Source organism: Amphibalanus amphitrite, unplaced genomic scaffold (assembly GCF_019059575.1).
Source record: "Amphibalanus amphitrite isolate SeventyFive unplaced genomic scaffold, NRLGWU_Aamphi_draft 000062F_arrow, whole genome shotgun sequence".
Classification (NCBI taxonomy): Eukaryota; Metazoa; Arthropoda; class Thecostraca; order Balanomorpha; family Balanidae; genus Amphibalanus; species Amphibalanus amphitrite.
The window spans coordinates 1,275,894-1,301,650 of NW_024881558.1; the positions used below are offsets into that span (position 1 = coordinate 1,275,894).

General features: G+C 51.3%; 1 protein-coding gene across 3 annotated transcripts in view; it reads left to right on the top strand.

Moving 5' to 3' along the window:
* Window positions 1–25,757, top strand: part of LOC122378583 (protein YIPF5-like) — a 118,978-nt gene that overhangs the window by 75,311 nt on the left and 17,910 nt on the right. For all 3 annotated transcript variants that reach the window (XM_043359817.1, XM_043359818.1, XM_043359819.1), the window contains exon 5: window positions 17,419–17,529. In XM_043359817.1, the coding sequence (XP_043215752.1) occupies window positions 17,419–17,529 (111 nt within the window). The remainder of the gene's footprint in view (window positions 1–17,418; window positions 17,530–25,757) is intronic.

The following is a 25,757-nucleotide window of genomic DNA, read 5'->3' on the forward strand; positions in this document are numbered from 1 at the left end:
CGTGCTTCTCCATACATTCAGCGCGCTGTTACGGCCGCAGTGCTGCCTGGTGCCTCCCAGACCATGTTTTTTTTTCAACGGAGTGTTCGCTATTCTCACCCTTCTCAGATTTCAGCATTACGTGTTTATGACAGTTTACTCACCTTGATGAAACTGAGGGGCCCTTTGTAGTGCTTTTGATGTATCTTTATTAAAAAAAAAAAAAATAGGCAGAACCGCCGCTGGAGGTTCAGCAGTCCCGGTTGCCGCTGATAATTATGAGCAAGCCCAATCACTATAATCGACAGTCATCGAGCTCCCGGTAGTCAGCCAACTTCCGATTATCCAGTGTCGTGGCAAGACCATGGAACTACAAAAGAAGTGGCAGCGCAGTGGGGATGTCGGTGATTTTTACGTTTGGGTCTGTCCATTTCTCCCGTTACATCATGACAATTGACATGCCTGTTCATTCAGTCCCGACCCCACTAACAAATACGTTCCATTCCACCTTACTGTTTCTTTCATTGAATCACATTCCATTCTCGTACGATGGGTTCATCTTTTTTTGTCCCGTCTTTCTCATCATCACATTCTTTACGTATTATGTAAGGAGTCTTTGTGGTAGTCCCTCCACCTCGTCCCATCTGGCCTGCGTGATCCCTTTTATCCCATCTTTCCCATATGTCCCTCTGTCTCGCCTGGTCCTCTTAGCTCCGTCTCGTCTGTGCGGCCCTTCTGTCCCGCCTGTTCCCTCTGCCCCTCTCTGGTCCACGCAACCCGCTCTATCCCTCTGCCTCCTGAGCCCTGATTTCTCTGGTCTCCTCTGCACCCGGTCTGGTGTGCTCTGTCCCCCTCTATCCCCGGGGCCGTCGGCCGGGCCCCGTTACCCAGCCAAATGGCGGCGCTGCGATTGATGGTGTGCGGTGCCCCGGCGGCGGTAACCCGACCTGGCCTCGGGCGCCGGCCGAGCGGCCCTGCCCAAACCGGCTGACAACTCCAGCCGCCGCCGCCAAATTGGGTTGCGGCTCGGAATATAGCATCGTTCGCTCGGCGCATCACGTGAGGCAAGGGAGTAAATGAAATGTTACTGCGAACCTATAAAAATAGTGGTCGGACGATATGTCACACACAGTGCCGATAGATGGATCTATTGAGGACTGGATTGTGTGGCGCGCTGTGGCGGTATTTTTGTCCCGTCGCCGCCAATGTCCCACATTGGTGCGGCGCTGTTGGGTCGGTGGCCGTCAGTCTGAGCCGCTGTCGGGCGGGGAGGGGGCGCCGGCGGTGCCAGCACCTATTGTCTCGGCCTGGCAGGCGCCTTGCCGGCCTTTGGCGGCCGTAAGCCATTCAGTAGCCCCGGCGGCACTAACGAACTGGCGGGATTACGGCGCGGGGACGGCATTGTGCCGCCGGGGACCGACGTCACTACGGGACAGGAGGGGCCCGCCGCCGTCTGACTGACTCCCGCGGATGGGGAGAAAGGGGGGGGGGGCGTCACAGGATGGCTCAACAGACCGCCGCCAGAAGTGGCACCCTGGGGAGCGATCGCGGTCAGAGTGGGGTTCACGCCCTTCCGCTCGACTGACCGCCCGCCGCGCCCGTCCGAGAGTGATGGTGCCGGCGCCGACTCCTCAGTGTAAACACGCCGCCGGGAAGTGCACACCGGTTACCGGTGGCCTTTGCATGCGGCGCCTCAGTTAGGTGCCGGTCTGGGCTCGAATGGCCGCTTGGACCGCTCAGCCGCCGGCCCTGTGCGCGGCGGCGGCGGGTCCAGAGCGCCGAGTCGCGAGCGGCGATCGACGGCGGGCTGGCATCAGCCGGAGGTGGATATTGACGGATAGGCCGGCCGAGACGGCCCGTCCCGCCTACCATTTCAAGACTGGGCGGCCTACGCAGAGATCGAAGCAGGCACCGCGCTCACTCCTGGCGCTCGGGACGTCACACGTCACCGCCCAGCCCCGCCGTGACCCGGAAGATCGCACTTCCGTGTCACAGCCGGTGCCGATGCCCTTTTGCTGATCAAGGGCCCTCGCTGGCCGGGATCAGGCCGGCTTACCGCGCTCTCAGCCGTCCTGGATAGCCGCTGTCGGCTCTACCCGGATGCGGGCGGCGCGAGAAATGGCCTCCTCTGCTCCAGTACAGCCCGAGGTGCAATCTGACTGCGCTCGGGTCCCGTGTATCACACTGTCTGCAGCCAGACTGCGCTCATGGCACTACAACTTTGTAATTAATGGTCCACCGGCCGACCGCAACCGTCCTACACTTGTTTGATATGAGATAAGTTGGCTCAGGGGACATGGGGTGCTGCGGGATACGACCTCTCGGCACTGCCGGGTGGTGAAAGGGACATCCGCAAAGGCACTATTTTTAAGTTGAGATAGCCAAATTGTTGTCACATTGTTGCAGACCGCGGAGCCTGCCCTGTGGGGGTTTACATGCTGATGTCCGGCCCACGTTCTATGCATGTCAGCTTGTGCAATATGCACCACGGAGATATACTCGTAGTTGCAAGAGACTCGAACCACCTTCACCACGGCTTCAGTGGTAGGTACCCGAGTGTGGTCCCACCACGATTAATCAGTGCCACCTCAATCGGCTCAAATATGATACACCATCATCAAAATTGTCTCGAGTGCGCTCAACTATGTATATCCATCATTCTATTCATCCAATAGAGTTGCTACTCCATTTCAAAGCTGATGATACAAATGGATGTGCGTTACATGTGCGTTATCAGTTCAGATAGCGATCGCTTACTCAGCCACTCAATTTTGGGCCGTTATGGAGGCAGTCTCTGGTGGGTCATTCCATTTGAAATCCATGAGTTTCATATTTTTGTGAGCACGACGGACTCCCGGCGTTTCTCCGTGTTGGTTGCGGTTGTGTTTCTCTGGCCGCCGCCCCTGTTGTTCCGCTGAGTTCGTGTGAAACCGGCTCCGCACCGCCGCCGCCGCCTCCGCCGGGCTGTGACGGGCGCCGCGAGGATGGATATCGGCCCCCGGCGGCGATATTTCGCTCGGCTGTCACTGGCGGCACACGTGAGCGGCCGGCCGATGAGCAGTCGATCGGCCGGCGCGCCGTATCGCCGCTAAAACACACACAGACACACAACGCATTCGGGATACACCACCCACTCATGCATGCAGCACACATAACGCTGGCTCAGATTCAGATTCTTATATTTCGGCTTCATTCACACTAAGTGAGGCTTTTCAGTTGCCATATATAAAGTACAATCACATTGTATGATTGTACTCATGACACGGATCGACACGACATGATGATCTGCTCTGCCCTTCGGCGCCCTCGGTGCCTTCTCAGGCAGACGATCGGACGGACGGACGGACGGACATATTTGCAGACGGACGGACGGACGGCGCTCCCTTTCCCGTCATCGCCCCGCCCTCGCCCCGCCCTCACCCCGCTACTGCTACTGCTGACGAGGCTAGTGCTGACGGGGCTGCTCTGAAAATACGAGAGGATATCTGGTCTTATCGGTCGGCGGTGGATGTCCGACAGTTTCGGGCTATGACTGGAGGAATCGGCCCCTTATGGTGATTGCCTGATGGCATCCGCGATATTCTCTCTCGGTAAAGCAGTGCTATTCTGGGCACAATGCATTTCGTCATGCATAGTTAAACATGATGCGGAAGTGCCCATGGCTTTGTTGTGATATCTATTAGAGATGCACCAAATTTGCAATTTCATTACCCGCCCCGCCCCGCAGCTACCCCTTGCCCAACCACAACTACCCGCAAGCTGATTTTGGCTGAGCCGAACCCGCAAAAAACCCGCAATTTTAAAAACCTGCCTTTGCATGGAAAAAATACAGCTGGGTCAATGCTAGAGCTATATATAAACCTTACTTGCTTCATTGTTGTGCAGAAAAAGACAGCCAAACAAATAGTAAGGACTTGAAATTGCTATGCTAAGTCCTCAGGAAGTGCACACTGGATAATGGAAAACGAATAACGCATCAATACATTTGAAATTCCTTTCTGAAAAGAATTCAGTAAAATCTTTCTCTCACCTTACCCTTCAGCATTGGCTGAGGATCAAAATTTCACTCTGGTTCCTCTCAATGTTAGGCTTCTGGAATGATACTGTTATCAAAATGAATGTTGATATAAAAAGATATGCGATTTCCAGTTAAAAATAAATAGTGACACGGTGAATAATGCGTATCCAGTCGATCTACACATAAAACAAACCATGCAAAAGCCCAGCAAAAACCAACTAACCAATGAACCACGCATTTTTGGAAACATGCGTCAGAAGCGTCACCAACAGCTGATTGCAAGGAATGTTACAGCGACTAAATTATTGCAGCCGTAGTTAGTGCGAACTTGTTGCGAAAACACCGTTGTATAATGCATATTAATGTGCCATTCTGATAATATTATTTTACACAACAGCTAAAGTTTTACAATTCAGAGGTTAATCACCGGTAAGGAAATAAAGAGACAGAAAATACTAAATAAAATGTAATAATTTTATAGTTGGTCTTGGTAATGCTCTCCGGCTGATCCTCTCTCGGCAATCGGCATACAAATGATAAGGACGTAAAAAGACAAAAGAAATAAATGCGACCAGCTACGTGGTTTTGTAACATGTATAACTGCTATTTTGAGGTTTTCAAAAACCAAGACAAAAAAAATTGATTGTAAAATTATTATTGCGTCATCAATGACAGCTTTCCTTCGCTTCAGAGACCAAAATTGACGCAGTCAAATGCCAATCCTTGTCAGAATGTCGAAAGTGCGCCAGTATTGTATTGCGTTATGTTTGGGCCGCATGCCAGTCAATATTTTGATTTTTTGTAAGGGTAATTGCAGGTAATTGGTGTTATTTTCGTAATATAGGGTGGGACAGAACATAGAGTAGGATAGGTTATCAATGAATTTGCATCAAATTTTGTTTAGCTCTTTTTTATGCCGACCAGACGCAAATAAAGTAACATGTGGCATCTAGTTTGCTCTGATTTTCAACATCAACAATAACATCTAATTTTAGTCTGGGTTGTTCCATAATGTATATCTAGTGCACACTGCACATAGACTTCAGTTCAGCTTCCATACGTTTGCTTTCAGGTTCTTTTATGTTTTATGGAATGCTTTCATCAGCATTTATTTATGCTTTGTAGTTTGTTGTTTGTACCCTGGTTTGGTCATTGCTAGACTGTGGAATGTGGATGCTATTGCTGGTTGTTTTCAGTTTTGCATTTGAAAATAATGTGCTTCCTTGATATATTTTTATATTTGGTTCTGTTTTAAAAGTTGTTTTGATGAATATTGTATTGTTAACCTGAGCAAATGCACTTGGCATTGTGTTTTGCATCTAAAAAATAAAAATAAAAAATTTATAGGTTCTTAAGTCTGACCGCCAAATACCCGCCACACGACAAGTTTTGCTTCTCGAACCCGCCAAAAATCCTGCGGGTTTTGAAAACCCGCAGAAAGCGGGTTTGCGGGTTCAAAAAGGGCATCTCTAATATCTATCCAATCTCTATTTGTTCGAGAATGGCGCTCATTTTTTTGTTAATGTATCCATTTCTGAGTGGCATGGCATGCTAAGGATATCACGGGACAAGAAGACCAGTGGTCTTACAGAGCACAGTCGCCCTGTGGAATTAAACCTCTCTATGACCTCGAGGAGCTGATCAGAGTTTGAAAACAGAAGCTGAATAGGAGACGGAGAAGAGATATAGTTGAGGAGCAGACAATCAAGCAGGGACTGCTGGTAAAATGACAGCTTGGGAGAGACAGTTGAGAAAATAGCACTGGATATGGGATCCCACTGTTGAGATTGACCGCTGGGGAGATGGCAGACAGTCGAGAGAAGGGCGGATGGAAAGGCTTGCGGTTGAGTGACATCTGAGACAATGTTCGCGCTCAGGTGGAGCAGTCTGAGCAGAGGACGGATCAGGTGGACGGAGTTGGCGGATTACTGGTCGAGGAGCCGCGCAGGGGAGAGGCCAAGAGCGGCAGCTGTCGAGGGCTGCATGCAGGTCGTGGGAGCAGAGGAGCGGGTCGGACGCCTTCCGGAGCGGCGCCCCTCGGTAGATCACATTACCAGAGTGCGCCGGCGGGGTGCGGCGCGCCCTCTCCTCTCTCAGCCGCGCCGCGCCGCCCTGCCGTGTCACTCAGCGGCGACGGACGGCCGTCCGACATCCCCGCCCTGCTCCGGGGCCGTCTCGAGTGGCTCTCCGGCCGTCTGACGGGCGGGAGACGGCGCCGCACGCTCTCGGCCGCTCCCCTCTCAGCGCCGACCGCCGTCCTCAATTATCTCCCGCTCAGCGTCCGACCAACAAAACGGATGTGAACGCTTCCGGAGCCCTTCCCGTCTGGCCAGAGGACCATCGGTTTTCCGAGCTGTCCATCGACAGTGGATGTGGGAAGTGCGATAATAAATTCTGAATAAGGTCAGCGGTACATATGTTGATGATTCCATTACGGCCTTTCGTGACTGCCTTGTTCCGGTCTCTCGAAACTATTGCCAGTATTTCGAGGGCCAGTTTATCAGCCTATTGCTGGCGAGTACCCATCGATGTTTTCGAGTGTTCCAACAGAGTACGTGCTACGTAGCTGTCAATTCCACTTGAGTTTACCCACTCTCCAACCAACACACTTCGCACAGTGCGCTTTGTTTTGGATAACGATAAATGTGTTGAATGTGCATTGTGCATCAGGTAAGAAAATGTTTGCGGTGGACATGTCATTGACTGGAGCAGCGAACTTTCGTAGTCGGTCTTCTGATCGAACGCAACACGCACAATACACATTATGCACATGCTGATTCAGCTGATGCTACTGTAAATTTGCACTGTTCCCCAATCCCATGCATGTTTAAAATGCTGCACTTTCCCTTTCCCTTTGCTTTCCCCTTCCCTAAAAATGAACGCTTTCTTCTCATGTGACACTGCCCTCATTTCTTCTTCTCGAGCTATGTCTAAAGGAGAACCCGTCTTTGTCACATTGGCGCTTACTGGCTCGGAACCGAACGCTGAATTGTTGTTTCAATTTTCAGCACTTATCCTGGGCAAAAATAAGGTAACTTCGCGGAACGATATATGAATAAGTTGTGCTGTCTGATGCGCGAACGCTTTCACCCACGTATTGTTGTCCCTGAAATCCTAGAATATGGTGTCTAAATCAAGATAAGTATTGGTGTGCTGATAGCTGACGGCAGGCGCCCGCGCTTTTCTATAGTTTCGTCTTTGGTCCCCTATTCTCAGTACAAACTAGACGATGGTAAAGTGTTTCAGCGAAACACTTTGCAAGACAGCTTGCAATTCACGATAACTTGGAACATAAAATTGTCTCACTGCGCATATTCAACAATGTCTCAGTCGGATCAACTTGTATTCGACATCAGAGGCAAGACCCTTACTGTAAGTTAACTAGTCACGTCTGCTCGCGCCTCTGTTTATAAACATTTTAGCGATATCCGGTGCTCCTACACACCCTGCAGAATGACCCCCGCATCAGTTTATCAGCACGCGACAGCTAAGAAAGGCCCAGCCTCCGGTATATCCCCTTTTCTCGCGTGGCTGCTCGCCCTGCTAGTGAGCATAAACATGAGATCATAAACAAACACGCTACCTCTAACATGCGAGCAGCTTCCGTTTGACTTCCGAGAGCTACGAGCCGGCAGGCAGCTGCTGCCAGAAAATTCAAAACACGCCAGCGTAAACACTCGATTTACCTAAGACCCACCAGATGCTAAAATACTGTCGTAATATTTCCATTTCGCTGAGGGCAATCTCAGCCGCCTCCGCCGCCTCCGTCCACTTTTCTCAAATGAGTGAATGGCCTGGCGGGCGGTGGCGTCGAATCCGTTGCCGTCTGGATGCGGATGCAATCCTGGGCCGGTCCCGCGGGTGACGTACCCGGTGATGCAGCGTCTCTCTCGAATGGCCGGTATACCTGGAACCGGCCGTTCAGCCGCCGGCCGGCTGATGGGCTTCGTAAACAGGCGGCGCCGCTGGGCTTGGAGGCGGGCGGCGGCGCCTGGTGGAGGTGGGACCGGCCAGTGGTGACACCTGCTGACGCATGAACCGGGCGGGGAGACGGGGCACTGGGGAAGAGGGGGCCAGGGAGGATTGGGAAAGACAGGGTCATGAGGGCTGGGGAAAGAGAGGGTACCGAAGGGCTGGGGAAAGACAGGGTCAAGGTGGGTTGGGGAAGGAGGACTGGACCACAGGCCATTGAGGGAAGGTGGAGGAATGCGGAAGGACGACGGGGTGGAGGAGCCTTGGAGCATGCCGGGGCGGTGTAGCACAGGGAAAGACAGAATCACGGGAGACCAAGGAAGGAAGGGGCACGGTCCACTGAGGAAGAACGGAAAGCGACGTGGTAGAGACGCAGAGGCTTGATAGTGAAGTGGGCGAAATCGAATGTGACTTAGTCTATTGTATTGTATTGTATTGTATTGAACAATCATGAGCGATCCACATGGGCGCAAAATGACCTAAGTAGTCGGCGCGCCCTAAAGCCCCAATTAACAACAACAACATGAGCGATCCACATTCTGAAAGTGCGTGGCGATTACTGCTCACCTCTGGCTTATCCAATTGTGCATGTCTTCGGTCTTTCCTTTTCTCTGACTCTGACTCATAAGTCATTCTGTCCCTGTGCGACTCGCCCCACTACCACTGCTGTGAGTCAGCATCAGTCCTATGACTTTATCGATGCCTTGCTTCATTCCTTGATGAGTCAGACCAACTCATTTCAGCACCGGATGTAGCGCAGGTAGGACTCTGTTCAGCCGTTCAGATAACCACAGAAATATCCGTACCAGCGAACCGCTACTACGGCATCACATTCCGGCTGCAGTATCTGTTGCACCCCGACAGAGATGCGGAGCAAGATAAGGTGTAGATAAAAAACCCTGATCTAAGTTACAGCGTGTCGGTGACAGCTCTGCTGACTCTGTGCAGTGTGCACAGTCTGCTCACCGCTCAGCACTGTCAGCGGTAACACGAGTCAGCCTCAGTGCTCTGAGCTCTCACTCAGCACATAGCAGTCTCGGCACGTCACTACCCCACCAAACCCTACCTCATCGGCCTGCCCCGCCTCCCGCCGTCCCCCCCCCCCGGGTGTGGGGAGGGAGCAGATGAGCGGCTGTCGGCCTTCCGGAGCGGCACCCCTCGGCCGATCACATTACCAGTCCGCCGCGCACCCGATCACTCCTCCCCGTCAGCCCCGGACGTGCCGAGCCGGGGTGCCGCCTGTTCTCCGCCCCTGCTCCAATCTAAACCCGACCGTGCGCCGGTCTGAATCTCACCCACCGCCGCAATCTCATCAGGAATTCAGTCACAGCATCGTGTGCCCTCGGCCACCCCTGCTCCGACCCCGCTGTGGGTCCAGCTCCTTTGTCTGAACCAAAAGACACGGACAAAAAGGAGGCATCTGTTTTCTCCTCTCTCTCCGAACTAAAGAATTGAAGTTGGTGGATAGATTTAGTTGGAAATCTATTTCGCATTCGGAGAAGCCAATTCAGTTTCAATCTGTCTGTTTGCCACCAGGTGAAGTGAAAGATGATAGTTATGTTTTGGCCTTCGTCTAGCGCGGATGGGATTGATTACGCTGACGCATGCATGGTGAGCAGCGAATGGCGGTATGCCAGTCTCAAAACTAGCTGAACGGTATTCGCAGCAGTCGCATCATTCTGTGACTAAGATATCGTTCGTTCCCTCTCTCCTTCATTTCCTCTCATTCGGAATTCGGGTGGGTCGCCGTTCTTAAGGTAATGGCCTTCCGTTGTTTGACGTTGTTGAATCATGCCCCAATTTGCGACGCTTGGATTATTTACGCAACTGGAGATCCAACTTCAGGAGGTGCTGGTGTGTTTGTTGATGGTGTTAGGTGCTAGCCGGGCGTTTGCTCTCACTCGACAGCAGTTTGTTTTCCTTTGAAGTCTGGCCCTTGCGTCAGTGGCGACATCTGCGGCGGGACGGGAAACTCAGCTTCGCTAGACGTCCGCGGATGGATGGGTGGCGCTACTGCACGGTCCGTTTTTGGTGGACAGTGCTGCCAGTTATAGCCGGTGACTGGCGAGCGTCAATTGGAGTTCCCCAGGAGAAGCACTTGACTATTGTCAGCCCGGAGAAGAAAATCAAGTGCGCACACAAGGGGGGGAGGAGCACACACGGGCCTGTGCCCCTCCCATTTGAACTAGGGGGGGGGGGGGGCGGGCATTGCTGTCTCAAATGGGCCCCTTATCTGTAAACAGTTAAAGGCCGTCTAAAATGAGTTGAAGTGATGATCGAAAACACCGGCCACCGGGAGAGCCCATCTCAGGCCCCAGCAGGCCGATATTAGTACATACCCTGAATGCCCAGTAGCGCAGTCAGGGGAGGGGAGGTGATAGAGGTGAAATTACAATGACCTCATAAGGCCTCGAAGGGTCCTCAGTTGGCGTGGGGTCTGTGGCTCTTCGGCATGGGGGGCCCAGTTTGCAGGTCGTGCCACCCCCATGAAAAAAAAATCATGTGTGCGCGCCTTTCTCATCAGTAGATTTTGTTAGCAACTGCCACCGTCGGTTTGTGGGTGGACGGCGGACTCCCCCAGTCACAGTGGCAAGTGGGTTCGAACTTCGAAGCGTTGATGGGGCGGGCTCCCCCAGTCGCAATGCCTCGTGGATCAGCGGCCGGCCGGTGGGAGCATGCTCCCTCAGTCGCATCAACTCGTGGGTCCGACATGGTGTGAGTGGCCTCCACCCAATCACTGCACCTCGCGGGTTAGAGTCCGGTTGTTCAGAGTGGGGCCCCCCAGCCATGCACTGTGCCTTGCGTGTCCGAGGCCGGTCGATGGGAGCTCTTCTGGTGACGCCACCTAGCGCTTTGGCATATCCGAAACCCAAGAAGCTGTGGGAAGCAGATGGCGCTACCGTGGAGTCGAACTGCCCTCGCGAGGACGAGTGCCCGCCACCACAGGAAGAAAACAGGCCATCAACTCGCTTTTATTGTGGTCTGCTGCTCGCCTGCGTAAACGCACCGTCATTTTGAGCCTAATTAATTCCCCGAGCATTCGTCAACAATGCTGAAGGACATGTAGGAAGTTGTTGAAGGTCGGTGCATTGACTTCACAAAAGCGAGACAGCCTTTTAGTTTGAAAAATAGAATAGTTATACGAGAAAATTAAGCGATGCCGTGATCAAGAAAACAATGTGTGTTGGCAATGAGAATTGTGTAATCGAGCCCTGACATACGGCTACATGATAACTGTTTGCGAGCTGAATCAATAATGGTCTGCAATCAGAATATCCCTATCATTTTCCCTCTTACTGCTTACCCTTCGAATTAATTAGATTGATAATATGTTTTGATCATCGACGTTGCTGAGGAGCACTATTACGTTGCTAAATAGGCTCTTGTTTTGCTGATCGTGAGGCCGTTCACCGACCGTGAAATATCACGTTTTCGGCTGCTTTCACGGCTGTGCGTCGACAGACTACTGAAACGGCTAATGTTGGCTGCGCGTTGTCCCGGAATTAGCCGGTGTTTGCGTTCCAGCTAATGAGGGTCATTTCCTTTATGTAACTGATAATCTGGAATAATGAACGCCGTTGGCATAGCGTTTCCAGTGCTAGACCTGTAGCGATGGCCCGACCTAGGAAAGTGCTCTGTTTGCGTTAGATTAGAGACACAAGGCTTATAGTCGCTTCCTTTGTGGAGAAGCGGTCTCTAATGTTTCCCGTCTACGGGTCCCCCGAGGCTCTCGTGCCATCCATGACGCCTCCGTGACGCCTCCGTGAGACCTCCGTGACTCCTCCGTGACTCCTCCTTGACGTCCCGTGACTCCTCCGTGCGGTGTTACCTGGTGTGACGGCTGTGGCCACGCGCCACCGGCACATTTCATTTGCCGCCGGGTCATCCATTATGCAGCGCTTCTAAGGGCGGCCGGCGGCGCCGGTGCGTCTTTAAATATGTGATGTGTGCCGTCCGGGCGGCCGCCACGGCCCTTCACTCGTCACCTGGGCGGTCGGGTGGCCGGTGGGTACGCTGTGTGACGGCCGACGGGCCGCGCCTGACGGGACGGGGAGGTGCACGTACCGATCACGCCCGCACAGCTACTGTTCTTACGACTCGCCTGAACTAATACCGAGGATGGTCGCATCGACCAAAGGGTCATGACACGAAGGTCATGTGATCCGATGAATAGCCGACCTGTGGGCTAGCCGTGTGATTGACTAAAGAAACAGAAAGTCCAAATGAAGTTAGAGCCTTTTGTTTTACGTGCCTATTACCATTGCAACTAAGCTGGCCGGCCAAACACAATATCTTAGCTGCACTCAAATCCACTTCGGATGAGATAATACTCTCTCATCCATGAATCCACTATGAAATTATGCTGCGCAAGCCGTCACCTACACGACCGTTTGGACAAATGGACATTCTTTTAACAACTGTTCCATTAGGTGGTCTCAAGGTCTGGTCCACCCTTGGTTGTGTCGACTCGAAAGCGATTTTGGGAATCAAAGTGGCAAACATGCAAAAATACCTTCCAGCTTTAGAGAAGAAATTCCCGATCACTGACTGTTTGTGCCAGCCTCTAATGTTAGCGAGAACCTCGACTTTGTTCCCATGTGTTTTACTTTTGCTCTAGCAAAGCGTACTGAGGACTTTGTACCAAATTTGTGAAGTCTAGGGTGTGCCTTCATTACCCTCACCCTTACATATTGAGAATATTGTTCTTTGATGAAATTGAAAATTGTTGTGGAACATTCTATTTCGTAAAGTAATTAAGGTGAAATAATTCAATAAGACCGTGACTTTCCGTCTGTTTTATTCACCGTTGTTCTGTCCTACTTATCATCAGCTCTTTGGACACAAACAGCTGAGCGTCTCAAAGTTGCGCGTACCCAGAGCTGAATGGGAGGACTTTTTCCAACTCGGGTCTTCATGAAACTCCCGGCCACCATTCAGTCCGCTCAGCTGGTATGAATCCGGACCGTTTATTACCGCCTTCGCTCAATAAGTCATCCGACTAGCCTGAAATGAAATCCGAGCGCCGAGTTCGCCGAATTTTCCCGTGTAGTCGCTCTTAACTTTAGCGCACAGGGTTCATGGTGCCTCTTTCGTGTTAACTGATGTACAGGGTGTCTCAAAAGTTCGCTTACAGGTACCAGCCATGCTTTTTTGTCAATAATTCTGAATCAACATGAAATTAACAGTCGAAATTTTGCATGGGAATTGGTAACAACCTTCCTCAAGCAGCTTCATTGTTTTCAAGCGCATTCGACCCTTCATGAGCACACAAAAAGGGTTCACCTCTGACCATGGATCAGGCATGAAAATGGAGGTCGCATACTCGGGTCGGCTGAGAAACTCTCTGCTTCACGAGTAATGGGAATGGTTAGGTCGGAAATGACACATGGCAAAGTGTCGGCGAGGATGAGTACAACATGATGGTCATCTAATAAAAACGGTGGCTAAAATTTTTGAAGGACAAAACCATGCGAGACTAACAGCGCTTTGAACGACCCTTGTACCGCAGCAGACTCGTGCTCCGGAAAGCAGCTGAAAATGCAGTCCTAACTATTGAAAACTGACTAGAAGCTCACAGACAGAGGTTACCCAGTTTCAAAAATTGCAAGTCATCATAAAATAAAGACAGAATATCGTTTAAAATTGTTTATAATATCTATAGCGCTAAATTTTGAGGGAAAATATTGCGAAAATCGTCAATGCCGAGGACAAGTGACCCTGCAAAAGTGTCAATTAATGTAAAGTTTTATCTAACGAAGTTTCAAGAGGCAGATCTGGAGCAAATAGCTTTCTTTTACACACAAAATCCGGACAAAACCGCACGATGGACAGGTTTTGGCCGTTTACGAAGCAGAACCTCTCCTGAGGAAAACACTCCGGAACCCAGCGAAGGTCTTGGCATTGGGAATGACGAGCGTTCGGGATTTGCAAATTTTGCAAAATGTGTCTAAGAAACAGATGGCCGACACATTCTGCTACGATATGCTGCGAAAAATTTGCCCCTGGCACTTCCCATTTGTTCAGGAATGGGGTTGTTTTGAAAAGGAAAATGGTGCTTGGGAGGTCGGCGCCAGTCATTCATGAAGGAGTTAGCGCCAGAGAAGACAAACAAAATACTCACGGATGGTGTCGATGCAAGCTATCGGCTTTCAGGGAGAAGCGGATGTTGCCGGGGAGCTCGTCAAACCTAAATCCGACGCAGAAACTCCGGGGGATTCCCCTACAAGAGCTTGAAAGCTGGTAACTTTTTATCAGCCTCCGGCAGCTGACGGAGTGACGAAAATCGGTATGGGCAAATATTTTTGGAGATACAGCAAAGGGTTTGGTTTCCAACCTTCCGAATCAGTTGTCAAAGCATGCATATTTGTCTAGTGCACCAAAACCTTAAATTTTTGGCCGGTTCTTATATGCTTTATTGACATGGGAAATGTGTAAGCGAACTTTTGAGACACCCTGTATGTGGGCCGTTACAGAAATAGAGAGTGTCTTGACCTGATAACCAGAGGTTCTGGTCTTTAGCGCACTGCCAGCATGCCGGGCAGCTCAACATTACGACTCCGGTCGCGATTTCTTTCAGAGAGAGATTGCCGGTGATTTGGTGCAAAAGTGTCTTTTCTTTGTACTTACAATTGCTAGCTAATTCTCACCGTTATTTTGAGCTCACTCACAAATATACCAGATACCTACAGATACCTATGACAGATACAGACAGTGACGATGCTTGAGCTCAGCAGCTTTGTCTAATCAGCTTGAGAAATAATTTACAATGAAGATGCAAACTCAAACGACTGTCACTCTCGTAACCATTTCGCTCGTCGGCATCACGACGATGACCTGCCGAAACTTGTCCATCGTGCATCGAGCCAGTGGATCGATCAAACAGCAATCAGAACGATTCAGCCTGCTCTGGAATTTAAGATTGTGTACTCGAATATTCTCGGAATAATGCTGCAGATTTGGGTGCCATTCAATCACTGTCGTGCTTGCGAGCTACATCGAACCGCGCTACTAGACAGTGATGCCGACATCGAGGGCAACTCCCACGAACGTTCCGGTTCACCAGAATGCTGAAAGCAGATTTTTCATGGAAGGACCTTGCCCTTGACATCTATCTATGGATAGTTATACCTATCGGCATCTGGCGTATGCCCCCGTTCATGGAGGAGCTCCCACCGCCACTGTGACAGGCTGGTCGCTCCCTCAGCCGGTCTGCGGTCTACTTTATCTGTCGGGTCTCCCGAAGGCGGGCCGATCACGCTGCCACTCTTTGGACGGGCACCCCGGAGGCGGTCTTCCCCGAACGGGCGACCCGCCGGGAACTGACCTTTGGCAGCTCAGCCGGACTTTATCGCTCGGCCGGCCAGAGGCGCCAAATTGACATGTCCGCTTCATGAGCGGCCGATCCCGCGACCCGGGCCGGGCACTCTTAGAAGCCCCCTGACGCCTCACAGCCCGCGGTTATGGCGGAGGTGCTGGTGGCGGCTGACCGCCGTTTCTTCTGTAGAAACTGGGTGCTTGGAGTGCCACTTGGAGAACTCGTTGTAGCGGATTCCTGATAACGGTCAGCGTGAATTGTGATTTGTGTTCCTTTTTTAGGTAATTAGATACTTGTTGGTCATGTCAAATTCACGTCTAGTTTCTTTTGAATAAAAGAAGATTTGGCTTTATCCTGGAAGTTTCAGCATAATGTGTCTGTTAGCTGATAGCTTGCTGTAGCAATATACTCGCCATGGGACCTTACAGAAGTCCCAGCTCAGTAGACTGACGAAATCATAACGCAAGCAGGTCAGGTCATAGGGTGTCGGGGAATAAACCTGTGGAGCCTTGGGGCCCTCGGATTCACTTTACGCGAGATGTGAGGTCATCTCATAACATCTCTGCCCGTTGGGTGTGGCTGAGGATGGCACTCGCCAACGTTTCTCCGCAGCGTGCGGTGCAAGTTGCTCAGATTTCAGCCATCTAAGAACTACAGAGAAGAAAAGGGGCCTCAGAGTCCTAGGTTTCAATCCTGCAATCCAGTCATTTCTTCACCAATGTCGCTATTGCAGGTGCACTGAAGCATGACTCGTATTTCGTCGCTGTCAGTTGCAACCGTGTACGGAGTATAAAAGGACTTTGAAAGCAATGTCTCTGTGTGTAAAATCAATATTTATGGCTGCATCTTGATGATTGCAAATCTTTTCCTCAGAATGGTTATTTTATTTGTGCTATGTAACGGTGAAGGCTGAAGTCAGCATTTCTTCGCCACTTCTGTCAGTTTGTTTATTTCATCGACTTTGAAGGAATTTGCATGCTGGTACGTGGATGGCGGACTTAAGACCCATGCTCGAACGCCTGCCTACCAATAAGGCCGTCGAGTTATTTTGGGAATCATCGCTCTTCTTCTCGTCTGAGTGAGCTCACCCGCGCTGGACCTGTCGGTGGCACCGGAGACCGTTTGTCGCCGGCGGGGTCAGACGGGGTCAGCTGGGTCCATTTCACCGGACTATTGATGACCGGTCAGTGGAGCTCTCCCTCCGTCCCTCCCACCTGTTCTCCCCGCCCACACCGTCCGCTCGCTGTCAGCAGCTGTGACGGGACGTGGGTGACATAGCTGCCCACGGTATCCCGGTGACCACCAGTCCACTGTGACGGATCGCCCGTCACATAACAGCCCTCCGGCGCGCGTGGGATGGCGATCAATGGTATTCCCCTGTCGATATGATCCCTGGCCACTGAGTTCTGATGATATGTCTCAAACTTTTTCTCGTGCTTGTAATTGGACTTGAAGTGCACCCATCGTCAGAACGGATCCACGAATGTATACCTATTGTCAATTGTCGTTAGTTTTTTTTTCTTCTACATAAATGTGATGCGTGCCGGCTCTTTGGACCGTTGTGCTGCTGTTGTTTTTTTATCTTGTGGGTAGATGGTTCGTCGAGCTAAGCTAATGCGCTTGAAAGCATAGGGTGAACTTGAAAAAGAAAACACTCAGCGCTTAGGGAAGAAAATTTGAGCTCAACATCATTTTCTTAGCTTATGGTCCATTTCGTCGTATTGTGTGCCCGTATCAACCTTCCTTTGTACGTTCATTTTACCCATCTTCATCATCATCCCCCCTTCTTCATTTTCCTCTCTCCCTCTCTCTCTCCCTCTCTCTCTCTCTCTCCCTCGCTCTCTGTCTCTCCCTTTCCCTCTCCCTCTCCCTCTCCCTCTCCCTCTCCCTCTCCCTCTCCCTCTCCCTCTCCCTCTCCCTCTCCCTCTCCCTCTCCCTCTCCCTCTCCCTCTCCCTCTCCCTCTCCTTCTCTCTCTCTCTCTCTCTCTCTCTCTCTCTCTCTCTCTCTCTTCATCTCTCCTTCTCTTTCTCTTTTCCCCCTCCCTCTCTGTCTCCCGATCGCCGTGAAGCGACCTCATTGTTCCCGTCTGCCACCTCCCTCTGCTGACCTTTGTTTCAATCTGCGCTGTTTCAGACGCTGTCGGCGCTGAACCCCTTCCGTCAGACAAATGCCGAGATCCTGCAGGACACGGACCTGGCCGGACCGCTGGCATTCTGCCTGGCGTTCGGAGGATTTCTGCTGCTGGTGAGTGTTTCGTGTCTCTCGATTCTGACTTTTCAGGGGGTTCGAACCGTCGCCGCGCAGCAGTGACCGTGTGACGCACACTGCTTTTATCGAGAGTGCCTTCCACAGCTCAATTTTTCACTACATTTCTGTTGGATGATGTCATGATGTCAACGCTCAAAGCCGTTCCACTAATAGTGCGTTTGATGTGATTTCGGATAGATCTATATATCAAGCGCGAACTGTAAGAGGACCAAGTTTGATGGAACTCTGCCCGCTGGTACTGGTTATTAGTGGATTTTGAAATCAGTGGTCCGTGAAGACATAGCACGATTGAACGAAACGATCGATTAGAGACGTCTTACACCAAAATACACTACTGAGTGGAATCGGAAAACTATTTTCGTAGTATCTAACCTACGATGGTAAATGTTATTGCACCAGTTCCAACGCTAGCCTACAATTACATTCAAAATTATGAACAAAAGGTAGAATTTCTAGTTGAATTGTTGCCGTAGAGTTTTTGGCTGATATCCGATGCATAAGTATCCAAGTGCATCGCAATCTGCCTATGCAATGTATGCATGTGAGCATCTCAGTGTAAGAGGCTTCTTCTGTTGTGTGTGCTGCCTTGACGCTACTGAAAGGCCAGCTAACAGGTCATCCCATGTCCCTCCCTTCCCTGTCTCTCACGTCCCCATCATCTCCCCATCCCTGCCGTCTCTCTTGTCCTTCTGCCGACCGAAGCGCCGTCCTCTCCCTCCGTCCCATCCCGCTGTCCTCCCCCGCTGTCCTCTCCCGTCCTCTCCGCCGTCCTCTCCCACCGTCCCCTCGCATCCTATCCCAATGTCCTCTCCGCCGTCCTCCTCCACGGTCCCCTCCGCCGTCCTCTCCGCCGTCCCCTCCCACGGTCCCCTCCCGTCCTGTCCTGTGGTCCGCTCCCGCCGTCCGCCCGCCCGCCCCCCCCCCCCCCACACACACAGGTGTGTCGGTATGGCGATCAGGCGCCGCCGCTTCAAAGAGTTTGACGAGCTGCATCAATGGCCCTGATGAAATGTACGGAATTGGTATTCCCATTGAGCTGCAAACTGGCCGATTACGATAAATTGCGACCGGTTCAGGCGCGCGACGCCGACCATCTCTGGCCCTGCTCAGAATGTCAAATTGCATCCACCAGTTTAGAAATACAGCGGCATGAGCCGATATTGACTCACGCTGTGCCATTCATTCATCATGATCGGTATTTGATATTTATTTATTAGAAATAGTCTGCAAATCACTTAAACTCCATTGTATATTTCACTCAACTGTGGAGTTAGTCTATTAAATTGTGACGGGAAACAATTACGCGGGGCTTAATTGTCCCCACGCACTATGGTTGGAAACGGCCTCACGGATGGCCGGGGGTCAACGCGAAAAAATGTTTTGCCCATAACTTGTTAATGCGTAGACCGACTGCGATGAAACTTTGCATAGGTATACCAGTGTCTTTCGTGCATCATACAGTAACTCAGAAATGACGAGGTCACGTCACGTCACGCGTGTGTGACGTCATCATTGCAAGTATGTTATAAGTCGCCTATGTCTTTCGTTATGTTATCGATATCGCGAGGCATTTTGAACATGTTTTGAATACTGCTATTACTGAATGGATATTGTTGTTATGCTTTAGGGCAAGAAATATCAACGTAGTGACGCACAGTGTCTTACTATTGGTCATAAAGGGTCAAAAAATTGGAGAAAGAGTATTTATGATTTTTTTTTAGATTGGGCAAAAAAGTAAGAAATAAAATGACGATCATATGACAAAACATGCGTCAGATTAACCCGGCAGTTGCTGGGGTATTTCCCCATCCGCCGTTTGCCGGGGGGGGGGGGCGTTCAACCCCCCCAGCCGATAACTCGCGAACAAATAGGCGCAGCGAAACGCACGAGGCGCGGCAAGCGAAAGAAGAACGCGACGAGACGATTCACATGAATACTTTAAAGTTGAATTTCGAGGTCACAGGTCGGGTCAAGGTCAGGTCAAACACTTGAAATCGGGTTTTCAGTAGCATGGACTTTAGAACCTCGCAATCGGTGCCTCGCGTTTCGCGTTTCGATTTTATCGTCATCAGTTGGTCCTAAATAAATTCAGTCATCAGTTGGTCCTAAACAATCTGTCACAACTGTCACAACTGTCACAACCCTTCATATAAGTGCTAAAAGAGTGTCAGATCAATGTAGGGGTCAGTCAAACATAGGCCACTGGCCAGGGTCAAAGTCAGGTCAATCAGGTAAGCACATAACCCCGAAAATTAAAACTGGTACCTATTCGCAGCCCATGCATGACACATCTTTTATGGGTACTTTTGGGCGTAGAACACGATGGTGACATTCATTTTATCATACGAGTACGTAGCTGGTTGAAAAAAGATCAATTTCAGAAATGCATGCATCATGGTCGTGAAGTAGTCACGAGAAATTGCCAACATTCAGTTCAAGATTTTGGGAAATGTAGAACGATGATCAAAAACCATAGATAGCCATTTGATTTGCCATGGTATTGGCAGTGTAATGGCGTTTACAGCATGTCTGTATGTCTGCTCTGTCGGTGGATATCCATATCCATACTCCAGGATATCCATACACGTTTGCACGATATCCATACTCCAGGTGCAGCGGCGAGCAGTTACTTCTTACGAGGGGTGCGGAGTCGAAGTCAGAGTCGGAGTCAGAGTCGGAGTCGGAGCCAGAGTCGCCCAGAGTCGTGGCAACGAGCCAGGAGTCGGAGTCGGAGTCGGGGTCGGTCAGGAGCCCGCAGTGGAAGTCGGAGTCGGTCCGAATCGGAACAGGTCCATCACGACTCCGAAACACTGGCAGGGGTCCGGAGTCGGAGACAGAGTCGGCCGGAGTCATGGCAACGAATCAGGAGTCGGAGTCGTAGTCGGAGTCGGATTTGGCGCCACCACGACTCCGCAACCCTGCTTATTACCATCATTTATAAGGATAAGCGATTGCAAGACTGACGAGCCGACCTGGTGCTAACGAAGCGACGGGTAGGTACGCCTCGGGAGATGAAGCTTCACGGACGATTTTGCGCACAAGTGCGCAGTCTGCTTTTACGTTCCCCTTACGCAGAATTGAACAGAGACTTATTCTGCCAAAAAGCTCAATGGAGGTCGATGGAGAACTTTTTGTATGTCCAATGAAACATAAACGTAATTTTGCAAATATTGCTGTGATGACACTGCAAACAGAATGCAATGCCGTTCCTGATTTTGAACACGCATGGGAAAAAGAGTCACTCCACTCGATAGCCAACATATCAAGGATTATTTTGATATATAATAATCCAGTTTTACAACGTCATGGAGGTACTCCACATGCTATGACCAGCGCGGTTGTTTAAACCTTTGACGGCGCACCAAAAAAGCCACTCTCAGAAACTCCCGATTCCACGTACAATAATGGAGACTAAATGCGCAACTAAATAATTTCTTCTGCCCAATTCAAAACATTTCATCAATTTCCAACAGAATGACACCCCAAATATACATATATTCCGAAATTGCCCACGGCCATCCGTGAGGCCGTTTCCAACCATAGTGCCACGGGGCGGCCCCATTGGCAGTGTGTTTGTGCGTCGGGCGCACTGCTCGCTCTGTTAATTAGAGCGTTCGGTGTCGGTATAGGTGACGCGCCGCTCATGTATGCGCCGCTGGCGCCGCTCGAAGGAGCCGCGGCCGTAAACCGTCGCCGGGGCCGGGCGGCGCGCTAATTTTGTTTGCCGCCTCCGGTCGACGTTTTCTGGCCGACGGCGTCTCGCGGGTGCCGACGGCGATTTTACCACCTGCCATAAAGGGTCCGGGATACGACGGCCGGGGGAGGGCGCGCCGACGCCACTGACGATGGGGTGGGGGGAGCGGACTCTTGGATTTACCACAGCCCTGAGAAACTGCAGCTACGGACGGGGTGGGGGAGCGGACTCTTGGATTTACCACAGCCCCGAGAAACCGCAGCTACCGACGGGCTGGGGAGCGGGATTCTTGGAGCCGCCGCTGCCGGTCCGAATGGGCCGATGGATTCATCTGATGGTGCACTACATGGATATAGGAAATAGTGTTAAAGAACACCGATGACTGAAGATTATTTATGAAGATTTGCTAATCCGTGTTTGGTGCTTACGATGTTTTATGACAGAGGCATGGGCGTAGGCGATTGATGGTGCCTCACTTCGCAGCCATCGCTTGGTGTGTCTGGAAGAAGCGCGAGGTTTGGCATCCATTGGCCTCGCTGCTCTGACCGTGCTTGCGCTGGTGGTTGTGTGATGCTATATGAGCACTGTGGCACTCTTTCTGTAAGGACAGAGAACCTCACCTCGTCCTGCTACTAACTGGTGAGCTAAGTTAACCAATAACCTATCTGTGAGCACAGTTTGTGATATTTTCCAGCCGTACTCCGCTCCAATTCAACGGTTCTTGACGTATTCAAACCGCGCTCCTTTCCATTCTTACCGTTTGTGAGCAGTGCTGACCTTGCATCTCCGGCTTCTGGTCGACTGGGTTTTGTTTTCGCCCAACTTTGTGGCTCCCAGGCGGCGCCGAAGTGCTGAGGCCCACGAGTAACTGCCGGTCTCGGAGGCCGCGCCGCGCGCAGATAGTGCTGGCTAAGCGCCGATCCGGCCCGCCCCATATAGCCCGTGCCATTCGGAATAAACGGGGAACGCTCAGCGGAAGCTGGTGAGACTGCCATCACCGTGCCGCTTCTCACCCCGTCTGCTAGGAGGGACGACGTATTTAGAGGAAACTTCGTGTGATGTTTTGAGGTTTGAAGCGTGGGAGGATTGACATGTCGTGTTGTATCGCAAAAGTCATCATTCACGTGATTGTTACAAAGTAAAGCTTATTAATGAACAATAAGGTAAACAACGAGATGACTTTAATTCCATAACTATATGATGTGAATTCGAGAATTTTCACTGCATTTGATTCAAACAGCTGATAAGTGTTAAGCGGGCTTAGGATGATCACTGAAAGCTGCCCACGTATTTACTTTCATCTTTAATTCTAAATTCATACGAGCATATTTTTCGTAACACATATCTCGTTGTTATGAATTGCAAGGTGCTCGAACTTTCCGGCGTTCCGTTTTGTCCGCGATGCTCGGGATGGGGTCGCGGGATCGCCGGTCCGGAATTGACCCTGTCCGATGGCGATGGAAAGTCGCCTCCACCGGGCGGATTGCGGGCGCTGTCCGAGGGCGATGGAAGGTGGCCTCCACCCGGACCCACCAGGATTGTCGGGCAGATCCCGGCGGCCGCTGCTGGCGTGCAGATAGCCTGAGCCTTCCTACAGCTGCTGCGGGGCCTCTCTCTCTCTCTCTCTCTCTCTCTCTCTCTCTCTCTCTCTCTCTCTCTCTCTCTCTCTCTCTCTCTCTCTCTCTCTCTCTCTCTCTCTCTCTCTCTCTCTCTCTCTCTCTCTCTCTCTCTTACCCCATTTCTATGTTTTCTTCCCTCTTTTTTCCTCTTTCTCCCACCCTATTTTTTTTCCTTCCCTATCTCTCTTTTTCTCCCACTCTCCTCTCTTTTTCTTCTCTTTCTTTATCAGTTTTGCCGGTGGTGGAATTCTCACCACTACTTATCTTGAGGCCAGTTCAACACGAGGTCGCGCCAAAGGTCACTGAGTCACGCCAACACGAGTGGGACATGATGACTTTAAACCATCTGCTGAGATGAGGCGGAACAATGCTGGAAACTTCTACACTTGGGGTACGAGGGATGCGGATGAACAACTTTGGTCCGTCCCCACGATGTGTGGGTGGTCGACAAAATGTTGGAGTATAAGTGGCGCTAAACCGCAAGTCAAACTCGAGATGAGACCTGATGTCGCGGGTGGCGGATTATGCGAATGGATTGAGTCCATGTTCGAGTTGCTTCTTGCTCGGGCCAGCGGGGACGGTAATGGGTAAATGGTATGTGAAGGGCAGTTTAGCGATACACTCGTCTTGCAACTCGTAAATCACGTGGTAGAGACGAGGAGCAGATTATCAGCACTATTCTCTTCCGGATTTTCTGACCTTGTTCCCGCTTTTTTCTTGCTTCGTTCAGCACCTAGCCCCATCCACATTCCACCACATTCAACGTCTCCTTCCTTGTTGCTTTTCATTATCTCCCTATTTCTTTGCATGTCCTTCGTCGTATTTCTTTTCTTCCCTAGTGTTCCGTCCGCCCAGAGCACCCTTCCCTGGTTTTCCCGGTTCTCCCCTTCCCTTGTCTCTCAATTATTCACTGGCTACTTAATTATCACCCTCTCCACTCAGATTCCAGCTGATCCCGGCCAGCTAATCCCTTCTGCGTTCTCGTCCCTCCCCTCTCCCACCCCTCGGTGTCCTCCCGTCCCTCCCCTCCCTATCCCCCACCCCGGCTCCGCACCCCATCGTACCCAGCTGGTGCCGGCCGGCCAGGTCCCAGCTGCTACTTCTCCGAGTGTGTACACACGGGCATCAACAGCTCATTTATTGCTGCTGGGATCGGTGACCACCGTCTGCACAGCCGACAGCGCGGAACGGCTGCTGTTTGTAAAAGTCGCCGGCAAGGGGAAGCTTGGACGAGTCAACAGCATTAGGGTCCTAGTATGTTGGCATGTAAAAGAAAACTCGGTTATCTAGAACTAGCGGGCAATACATTAAAGTCTAGTATCTTTATTTGCCTGGGCTTTGCTCGTTCCTGCAGTCGACTAGGGTTTGTTTCTTAATCTTCTTAAAAAGCCTACGACAATAGTATGCGCTGGCTTTCTGTCTTGGTTAAGGCTGAATTCAGAGGTAAAATGGGAAGTAAGTGGATGAGCTGCTTCGCGGCGGATCCGGTCGGGTGTTTTACCGGGCTTCTGGTGAAATGCACGGCCGCGGGGATGGTCACTGAAAGAGCACGGCCAGGGAGACAGAGGGGCACTGCCAGAGGACGAGGGAGTACGGTTAGTGGACGGAGGAGCATGTGCATTGTTCTGGTGGGGAACTACGATCAGGGATTGGAGGATCGCTGTCAGTGGGTCGGAGGAGCACGGTCAGGGACTGGGTGGCTGAGGGACACGACAGGGGACTGCTGTATGTCTATGGACGGTCACGGCGACCGTCCGCAGTCGTGGCGCTCCGCCTCGCCCGGCCGCGGCCGGCGCCGTGACCCGGCCCGCGTCTGATGTCTCTCGCCTGTTTACCTTGGACTGAGCGTGTTTGCTGGCTGCTCCGGACGGCTTATGAGATTATGAGCGTCTCATTCCGGCGTCGCCAGCGCGTTATGAAGGCATTAACACCCTCGCCGCGGGTGGGCCCGCACACCGCCGCCCACTTCAGATCACTGACAACAACAAGGAAGTTAGATAAATTGTTCGCGAGGTCTGTACATAAGTAGTGGATAACTAACTTCCCATCCCTCTGCAGTCTACATTGTTTTGGAATGGCCCTAACTGCATCCTAAGGGATACAGAAGTTCAAGTTTAAGTGCACCAAGTGATTATACGAGAAGAATGTGACGACTTGTCTCTCTAATGACCATAGTTTTGACAGCAGGCCGTCATTTTTCCAGACACCAGCCGGGCGTTGTGTCTCGTTCGATTGGACTGACCATTGGCAGACCGTTCCATGGGTCCGGCTTCAATTTCCTTCGCCAGTTCACTGTTCTACAGTGACCCAGTGCATTGGCTGCTATCGTCTCTGCTTCCACTCTGCTGGGCTGCATTGTTAATGAGCTGGGTTCTGCTGCCGCTCGGCAACTACAAAACTGGCCACTCGGCCGCCGGACAAAGTCCACGACCGCTGCCGAACGGACCAAATCACTGAATCAGGGAAGGCTGTAAAAATGTAACACAAGAATTGGATTACAAATTGACCTATTCTTGTGACTTTCCTTTCCTTTCCGGCTTCAGATTCAATTAAATATCTCCTGTCTCTCCGCCCAGTCCGCCGTGGAATCCCCTGCTGCTCATGTCCGACTGCTGTGGACTATATATGGCTACTATGAACTCCGTCCGTCCCCTCTTGAGTCCAGCCGCGGCGCCTCATTTTTCATCAGTCCCGGTGTCGCTACTGCATTCTCCAGACATGGCAGTTTGAGCTCCGGTAAGGCCCCGAGGTCACCGCTGACGGCCTGACGTGGCTGACAGATGGGATGGATCTGACGGACAGCTGTCAGTGGACCTGTCAGTCATCCGTCAGCAGGGCTTGCCAGCAGTTTGGTCCGTCATTGGTGGGTGCTCCGGTCAGATCAATTAGCT